This window comes from Triticum urartu, chromosome 1, assembly GCF_003073215.2.
Source record: "Triticum urartu cultivar G1812 chromosome 1, Tu2.1, whole genome shotgun sequence".
NCBI classification, from domain to species: Eukaryota; Viridiplantae; Streptophyta; class Magnoliopsida; order Poales; family Poaceae; genus Triticum; species Triticum urartu.
The window spans coordinates 510999928-511009794 of NC_053022.1; the positions used below are offsets into that span (position 1 = coordinate 510999928).

General features: G+C 50.4%; 1 protein-coding gene across 1 annotated transcript; it reads left to right on the top strand.

The window, feature by feature from the left end:
- The first annotated feature begins 4958 nt into the window (after positions 1 to 4958).
- On the top strand, positions 4959 to 5915 carry LOC125537058. Its single transcript, XM_048700354.1, has one exon. The coding sequence runs from the start codon at positions 5194 to 5196 to the stop codon at positions 5701 to 5703; it is 510 nt and encodes a 169-aa protein (XP_048556311.1). The 5' UTR covers positions 4959 to 5193; the 3' UTR covers positions 5704 to 5915.
- The last annotated feature ends 3952 nt before the right edge of the window (positions 5916 to 9867 follow it).

Sequence of the window (9867 nt, forward strand, 5' to 3'; positions counted from 1 at the left end):
AATGGCCGGACTGGAGAATTGCCTGAGAAGGCTACTTTGTACCTCCGCTGCGAGAGCCGCCGTATGCTCCTCCGTACGGAGGGAGCGTTCGGTGTTTCCATTGACCGTAATTACTTCTCGAGGGCCTGGCATCTTGAGCTTGAGATATGCGTAGTGCGGCACCGCATTGAACTTTGCGAATGCGGTTCGTCCGAGCAGGGCGTGATAGCCACTGCGAAACGGGACTATATCGAAGATTAACTCTTCGCTTCAGAAATTGTCCGGGGATCCGAAGACCACGTCAAGTGTTACTGAGCCTGTACAGTTGGCTTCTACACCTGGTATAACGCCTTTAAAGGTCGTTCTTGTGGGCTTAATCCTTGAGGGATCTATGCCCATTTTCCGCACTGTATCCTGATAAAGCAGGTTCAGGCTACTGCCGCCGTCCATGAGGACTCTTGTGAGATGAAATCCGTCGATGATTGGGTCGAGAACCAATGCGGCGAAGCCGCCATGACGGATGCTAGTGGGATGGTCCCTTCGATCAAAAGTGATCGGGCAGGAGGACCATGGGTTGAACTTTGGGGCGATTGGCTCCATCGCGTATACGTCCCGTAGCGCACGCTTCCGCTCCCGCTTGGGAATGTGGGTTGCGTATATCATGTTCACTGTCCGCACTTGTGGGGGAAAGCCCTTCTGTCCATTGTTGTTCGGCGGCTTGGGCTCCTCGTCATTGCTGTGCAGCCCCTTGTCTCTGTTTTCGGCCCTTAACTTGCCTGCCTGCTTGAACACCCAACAATCCCTGTTAGTGTGATTGGCTGTACTTTCGGGGGTGCCATGTATCTGGCACAAGCGATCGAGTATTCGGTCCAAATTGGACGGGCCCTGAGTATTCTTTTTGAATGGCTTTTTCCGCTGACCGGATTTATAGCCTTTGAATCCGGCATTGACTGCCTTGTCTTCATTGCTGTCGCTGCTAACGCGGCGTTTTTGCTTATTCCGACGTGTCCTGCCACTTTTGTCCTTGGTATCCGAATTACCAGGGTTCTTTGATAAGTTGTTACTGCGAGTTAGCCAGCTGTCTTCTCCCGCGCAAAAGCGGGTCATGAGTGTCGTGAGGGCTGCCATGGATTTCGGCTTTTCCTGTCCCAGGTGTCGGGCAAGCCACTCGTCGCGGATGTTATGCTTGAAGGCTGCTAGGGCCTCTGCGTCCGGACAGTCGACTATCTGTTTTTTCTTTGTTAGGAACCGTGTCCAGAATTGTCTGGCCGATTCCTCTGGCTGCTGAATTATGTGGCTTAAGTCGTCGGCATCCGGTGGTCGCACGTAAGTGCCCTGAAAGTTGTCGAGGAATGCGGCTTCCAGGTCCTCCCAAGAACCGATTGAGTCTGCTGGCAAGCTGTTAAGCCAATGCCGGGCCGGTCCTTTAAGTTTGAGCGGGAGGTATTTGATGGCGTGTAGATCATCGCCGCGTGCCATGTGGATGTGAAGGAGATAATCCTCGATCCATACCACCGGATCTGTTGTGCCATCGTATGATTCGATGTTTACGGGTTTGAAACCCTCTGGGATTTTATGATCCATTACTTCATTCGTGAAGCATAGCGGGTGTGCGGCGCCTCTGTACTGGGCTATATCACGACGCAGCTCGGAAGAGCTATGTCTGTTGTGTTTGGCCCGGCCGGATTTGTTGTATCCGGAGTGAAGATCATTGTCACATGCCGTAGGGCGCCTGCGCGATCCGTAGATCGATCTTGTTTGTCTTGCCTTATCCTCCAGTATGTCTCGCAGGTCGGGCGCATTTTCCCGTGCCTTAGTTGAGCGGCGTCGGGGCATGGCTTGGGTGGAGGGCCGAGAGGCCTCTCTGTCGCGGCCGCGAGGTGGCCGGTCTACCATGTCATGCGCTGGTGATGTAGGTGCTTCCTCCTCTGATCGGGGTAGCAGCCTGCGCTTCGGGTAACTCTTGGAGGGGCGTTCGAGTTCATACTCTTCGGCCGCAAGGACTTCAGTCCATCTGTCAGCTAGCAAATCTTGGGCAGCTCTAAGCTGTTGCTGCTTTTTCATGAGGCTTCTTGCCGTGGCTAAAAGCCTGCGTTTAAAACGCTCTTGTTCGGCGGGGTCTGATGGTATGACGAATTCGTCGTCATCGAGGCTTGCCTCGTCTTCGGAGGGAGGCGTATAGTTATCATCCTCGACCTCTCGGTCTGCCGCTCTCTCATGAGGGCTGGCTTCTCCATCTTCCTGTGCCGAATCTTGCTGAGGTGGGTGTTCTTCGGCGCTATCCGGGGTAGTATTATCTCCCGTGCCGGAATCACCGTTTTTGCTTTGGCGGGATTTAGAGCGGTGCCGCTGACGCCAGCGCTTTGGCTGTTTCTTGGGGGCGTCATCCCCCACTGTTCCATCGCCATCTCCATCTTTTGGAGTATCCACCATATATATGTCATATGACGAGGTGGCCTTCCAGCACCCTACAGGTGTTGGTTCCTGCTCGTCTCCTACATCGTCGTCCATGCCGTCGATGTCTTCGGAGCTGAAGTCAAGCATGTCGGTTAGATCATCGACAGTGGCTACAAAGTGGGTGGTGGGTGGGCTTTGAATTTCCTCATCGTCCGTATCCCTCCCTCGCTGACCGTAGTCCGGCCAGGGCTCTCCTGATAAAGAGAGAGACTTAAGAGAATTCAGGATGTCGCCAAAAGGCGAATGCTGAAAGATGTCTGCGGCGGTGAACTCCATTATCGGCGCCCAATCGGATTCGATTGGCTGAGGCGCGGGGGTTCGGAGTCCGGGAAGGAGTCCGGATCCTCGGAGTCACGGGTCGTGCAGAGTGCGGGGCTAGCGTTCGGCTCGGTCGCTTTCGGGATCGTAGCCCCCGAGGTGACGTCCAACCGCTCATCCTCGATTGGCGCAATAGGCTCCGAGTTAGGGGTCGGAACCGATGCGTGTGCGGCCTCCAGGACACTGCCCGGGGGCAGAGCTAGATCATGCCCCTCGAGATAGTGCGGCGCGCTTGGCCGTGGCTCGAGCCCGTCGAAGATCAAGTCTCCGCGGATGTCAGCCGTGTAGTTTAAGCTTCCAAACCTGACTTGATGGCCAGGGGCGTAGCTTTCAATCTGCTCCAGGTGGCCAAGCGAATTGGCCCGCAGAGCGAAGCCGTCGAAGACGAAGATCTGTCCGAGGAGAAAAGTCTCACCCTGGACCGCATCGTTGTTGATGATCAAAGGAGCCATCGGGCCTAAAGGCGACGACACAGAGGAACTCTCAATGAAAGCACCAATGTCGGTGTCAAAACCGGCGGATCTCGGGTAGTGGGTCCCGAACTGTGCGTCTAGGCCAGATGGTAACAGGAGGCAGGGAACACGATGTTTTACCCAGGTTCGGGCCCTCTTGATGGAGGTAAAACCCTACGTCCTGCTTGATTAATATTGATGATATTGGTAGTACAAGAGTAGATCTACCACGAGATCAAGGAGGCTAAACCCTAGAAGCTAGCCTATGGTATGATTGTTGTATATGGAGTTGATTGCCTACGGACTACAACCCTCCGGTTTATATAGACACCGGATATGGTTAGGGTTACATAGAGTCGGTTACAATGGTAGGAGATCTTGAATATCCGCATCGCCAAGCTTGCCTTCCACGCCAAGGAAAGTCCCATCCGGTCACAGGACGAAGTCTTCAATCTTGTATCTTCATAGTCCAGGAGTCCGGTTGAAGGTATAGTCCGGTTACCCGAACACCCCTAATCCAGGACTCCCTCCAAGAACCTCATGAAACACGAGGACCCCATCGAGGATGAAGCGTCCTTGGATGAACGCGGATTGATTACGGTGTGTCAATCGGTCCACATGTGGTGCCGTCCTATTGGCGTGCACCTTAGCAAGGATACGATAAATCACGTTGATAACAGTGATCGGGCGAAATGGGCGGATGTCCAAGGCTCGAGGAACCTTCGGGATTAGGGAGATAATCCCGTAGCGCCGACGCTGCCTTTCAGGGTACGAACCTCCTCGCACACCCCTTGCGCACGGTATCCATGGAGGTGATGTCAAATTTAAGCTTTAGCTCACGACCTAATTGAACAATAACAACTGATGACATTGGCAACACTGATTGTGCATGAGAAGAATTACATCGGCTGCGTGTGCGCTCGCATAGCTTACAGAGCAGCGCTCTGTTCTAATTATTCTAACATAACAAAATCATGTTGGCATTTGAAGAGAAAACTTATAACAAGTGAGCATATTTTACTAATGCACATTAACTGACCCGTGTTATCCAAGTAGAAAATAGAGCGCTATACAAAATAGCGTCGCCTCTGAAAATACGCTATTAGCGTGCTATAACACGCTATAGCGTGGTATTAACGAGACATTATACACGCTATAGCGTGCTATTTTTTCTAGTGGTTTTATCGTGGGCAAATTTTAACATGGTCCCTCTTACCTCCTTTTTTACATGTGAGGTAAGAAGGTAAGAGTCAATCAAGCCATTCATTGATGAGATCAACGGTTAAGATCTATTTTATACTCTTACCTCTCATGTGAAAAGAGGGGGTAAGAGGGACCATGTTAAAACTGCTCTTTATCGTGGGCTTGCCCTCTCGGACAGTTGAAGATGTAATTGCACAGCCAATTCAACTCATCCGGGATTGTAATGAACCCATATACGAGCGTACATGCTCTGATCATCGTCGATTTGGAGTGATTGGGTTGTACGAGAGAAACTGCGACCGTAGAAATGGGGAAACGCCCCTTTGAATGTGGTTTGCTGGTCCTATAGAGCCGTTGACTGGAATGCAAACAATAAAAAGTAAGCACCGAAAGCCTAAAAAAAAAGGTAAGCACCGAAGAAGAACATCAAGCTTTGTTTGTCAGAAGGGCAGTCCAGTGTTGCAAGTTGGGACATGGTGTGATACGATGATGCCACCTCCTCTTGGTTTTTGTGATAATTAATCAGTCCAGATCGCAACGTCTCTCTTTCTCTTGTCACGCTCTCACTCGCTAGCCGTTAAGCCAACCCCTCGCCCTCCAACGGTCGCAAATGAAATCCCCTTCCCACGCCATTGACTATATTAATCACGCTCGCTCACTCACTGCTTCATCCAACACTCTCAAGTCACCACCATCTTCTTGCCTCTCACAGTCTCCTTGCTTCAGTTTGCTTGGGAGTGATCAAGAATAAATCAGCTTGGGGTCTCGGCAGACAGCAGCAACAATGGCTGGTGGGCAAGTGGCGGCGCACAGGGCGTTCCTGCTCTGCAACTACTTGCTTCTGGGCGCGGCGTCGGGCTGCATCTTCCTCACACTCTCGCTCCGCCTTGTCCCATCCCCGTCCGGCCTGCTCCTCGTCTTCCTCCACGCGCTCACCGCGGTCTTTGCCGCGGCTGGCTGCTCGGGCTCCTTCACTACCCCCACAGCCGGCGCCGGAGCCCAGCACACTGCACATACCGCCGGTGCCGTCCTCACTGCCATCTTCCAGGGTGCTGCAGCCGTGCTCGCATTCACCCGCACGGCTGACTTCCTCGCCGAGCTGCGGTCCTACGTCCGGGAGGACGACGGCGCGGTTATCCTCAGGCTCGTCGGCGGTCTTGGCGCCGCCATCTTCGTGCTCGAGTGGGCCTCGCTCGCACTCGCCTTCGCTCTTCGGCTCAGCGAAGACGGCGGCGAGGAGGCAACCGACGGTGGCGAGTACAGCAAGAGCTTGCCGTCTGGCTACCACGTCTGAGTCCGGTTCAGCTGTGGCCACTGGCCAGAGCCTGTCGAGATGGATGAACCGAGAGGCAAAATGAGGATATTTCTTTTTTTCTTGTATAAGTTAGTACAATTTAATTATTGTACCAGTACGAAATATGCAAAGGCAAACGTACTGTTTTGCTTACTGCATACGTTATATTTACTGGATCTGGTATATAGTGGAGGGGATTTATTTGCTCACTATATCAGGAAAGATCCTATTGTGATCAATCATTCTGCTAGTGATTCCTCGCAATTCTTAGCTGTTACAGTAACATTTTTGCTCACTGGATTAAAAAAAATGCAAAGGCAAACATACTAACTGCTTTGCTTTGTACATTCGGTATCTATTGTACTTCCGTTCTTTACTAGTTTCATTTAGTCAGCCTGTAAACGGGATAACATTTTATTCACTTTTTTTGCGAGTAATTACTTTTTTATTCAGTGATGTTAAGATTGTGTAGTGTACAGTTTTGAAAACTCACACTGCGCCATGGCCCTGTTTCCTATCTGGTAGTCATCGTCCATCATGGCACTTTGCTAGTCACATTAACAGCAGAAGACCCTAGTGTTGGTGGCCTTTTCCTAAATGATCCAGACCACAACCAAGGCCCCTTTCCAAGGTTGCTCGCTCGCTAAACAATTTTTGCTTGAGCCAGAACGGAGGTGCATGGAGGAACAATCGAGGCTTCGGTGCTCCTCCGTGGCCCAATCATCAGACCAGATCAGCGACCCTGCTCTTCCCTCCGTTGTATTGCCTGCAAGTTTTGTCGTCCTGGCTTCTCCCCGTGCCAAGAAAGAACATTATTTGCATATTGAGCTAACACTGAAATTCTTGATGCATCTCATTCCCCAAGACACATAACCGACATAATGGATATGGATCTGAGAAAGTTTGAACTATAGCTTCTTCATACTATGATGTAGTAGCCGAGGCCAAGTAATATATGGATGCCAGATGTACATGTGAATAATAAGAAGACTTTAATGCTTCGTCAACCACTGTATCACTTATTTATCTTGCTTGGGTACCAAGAGTATTTCTCGCAGTCACGCTTTCGCCTTTTCCATATAAAAAGTAGCTACAGACTTTCTTACTTATAAGGTCCTAAAGATACGAAATTAAGCACCAAGGCCACAAAGAGCTCATAAGGAGAGTACACCTTTTGGAGTTCAGATATGATGATGTTACCTCCTTTTGGGTTTTGTGACAATTAATTTATTAATCTGGCTTCATCACACACTGTCAAAGTCACCATCCTTAGTCGCGCCCTGGGGCGCCCTGTCCTCCATCTCTGCTTACAAACTCCTGCGGTTCGGAGAGCGCAGGCTAGCTTTGCGGACATGATCTGGGGGCGTGGGCCCCCTCGCGTGTGCAGTCTTTCTGCTGGCTGCTGGTTTAGAGACGTATCCACACCAGAGATGTCTTGCTTCACAAGTGCATTGTCACCGCGGAGGAGGCTAGCTGTCCGCTGTGCTCGGCAACCCTGGAAACCATGGACCATATGCTCTTCTCCTTCCCGTTCGCGGGCGATTTCTGGAACAAGATGGTTGTCGACGCCAGCAGCGTCACGGTGTGCAGACTGTCTGGCTTTGTAACCACGGTGGCTGCGGTGGCCGAGTCAGCAGTGGAGTTTGCCTTACTGTGCTGCTGGTAAATCTGGAAACACCGGAACGTTGTGGTCTTTCAGCGACAACATGCGTCTCTTGCTCGTGTGCTTGGGTGCTGCCGAGAGGACGCGGCTCTATGGCGTGGACGGCTCCTTGAGAATCGTAGGACGCATGTTGAATCCTGGCTGCATGCCCTCTCCCTCTAGTGTGTGTTCTTATGGTCTTTCCTGCCCCCTCCTCGTTCTGTAACTTAACCATCTGTAACCTTCCTGGGTTTTAGCCCCGCTGATCAATATATTCAGGGGGGGAACCCCCCCCCCCCCCTCCCCGGTGAACATTCAAAAAAAGTCACCACCCTCTTCTTGCCTCTTACAGCTCATTTCTTAATTTGCGTGAGTGTGAGTGACTAAGAGGAACCTTTGTGGTGTCGGTAATAATTATCATCACTCGCTCTGGCTCGTTCCTGCCACGTGCAGCCTGATCCTTGTCTTCCTCCATAGGCTCACCACCGTCTTTGCCACGGCCGACTGCCCAGGCTCGTACGTGCTCCTTCAGCACAACTGTCGCCCGTGTGGGACGAGCTCAAAACACACACACAGTCGTCACTGTTCTCACCGCCATCTTTGGCGCCGTGGCATCGCTCTCTTTCAACCGCACGGCCGACTTCTCATGGAATTGTTATCCTATGTCAGGGTGGCCACATCCTTAGGATCGTATGCCATCTTCGTGCTCAACTGGGCACCGACATTGCTCGTTCTCACGCTCTGGCTAGGCGAGGACGACGGCAAGGAGCCGGCGGACGGTGGCGAGTACGGTAACAGTTGGTTGTCTGGCTATCACGTCTGATCTGGATGAACTTCTGGTCAGAGCCTTGTAGCCTGCCAACTATTTTTAGGGTCATAGCTGTAGAAAAGCTAGGTTAAGCGTATGCACAATGCAGGGCGCATGCGTGTTGATATAAGGCTCAAAGGCCGGCAAGATTACAGGGTTGTTAGGCCACGGACTTGATCTCCAAGCTAGCTAACTAACAAATACGGGACCAGGTCTCCTTGGCCTAACTGATTACAAACACACGCACACGCTACAGATAAACATCGTTTAACACTCCCCCTCAATCACACTATACAAGTTGAGATCGTGTCGGAAAGCTTGCAACGGCCTCAAAGAGAGAGGTTTAGTAAATCCATCTGCAACCTGATCATCGGTAGGTATAAACCTGATATTCAACAATTGGTCAGCCACCCTTTCTCGAACAAAGTGGTAATCTATCTCGATATGCTTGGTCCTGGCATGAAAAATAGGATTAGCAGATAAATATGTAGCACCAAGATTATCACACCAAAGTGATGCTGCCTGCGGATGCCGAATACCCAGTTCAGTAAGCATATTTTGTACCCAGATAACTTCAGTAGTTGCATTTGCTAGGGCTTTATATTCTGCTTCTGTGCTGGACCTAAACACAGTGGCTTGCTTGCGAGCACTCCATGAGATCAAGTTACCACCCAGAAAGAATGCAAACCCTCATGTTGATCTTCTATCATCACGACATCCTGCCCAGTCTGCATCTGAAAACGCACTTACAAGCATGGAGTCTGACTTCCCAAGTCTAAGTCCATGACTGCGTGTTGCTTGGAGGTATCTAAGTATGCTTTTCACTGCTGTAAAGTGTACGCTGGTAGGAGCATGTAAGAACTGACAAACTTTGTTAACAGAGTATGAAATATCTGGCCTAGTTAGTGTCAAATACTGCAAAGCTCCTACAATGCTTCTGTATTTGGTAGAGTACTGCAACTCTGTCCTACTATGAAATACTAGAGGCCGAGACCAAGTCCGGTAGATGTGGATGCCAGGTGTACATGCCAACAATAACTAGGGCTCCAATGCTTCACCAACCATAGGGCTAGTTATTTATTTTCTGTGTAAAGTAAGATCCATTGTAACAGTAATCGAGACTGTGCCAGAAAATAAGATCCATTGTAACAGTAATCGAGACTGTGCCAGAAAAGGGGTTCTAGCAGTCGCATGATTACGTGTGAGGTTGGCACTCGCTCTTTTCAATGAGTGAGAGTGCGTGTATGTATGGTCTATATGTCACTTCCGAGCCCATCTCAAATGTAGTACTGTGCAGCTAAAATCTAGGGCAAGGGAAGCAGAAACTAAGACAGTACCATAAAAACCGGTCAATATGGTCGTTGGTTTCTCTAGCTGCTACCTAGAATATGCAGGCAGGAAAAGTCAGCACCATATAAAGGAGATCACGAGAATTTCTGTCTGGGACGAGGAGTGGCAAGTGTTGCTAGTTGATACAGATGTGATACCATGATGTCACCTCTTTTTAGGGTTTGTGATAAAAAAATTGAACAAACGCTCGTACAAACGCACATATGCTTATCCATATGAATGCACGCACACACACCTTATATCTATGAACATCTTTGAGAGATTGATCTGCCACATCATCTTGAGATTATCGAATTCGCCACAAATGCCTTCGTAGTCGACACGAACGTCTCCTCCCTCTGAACCACATCGTCGGAAGGCCTGA

Coding starts and splice junctions, on each gene's coding strand:
- LOC125537058 (XM_048700354.1), top strand. CDS start 5,194: ATGGCTGGTGGGCAAGTGGCGGCGCACAGGGCGTTCCTGCTCTGCAAC.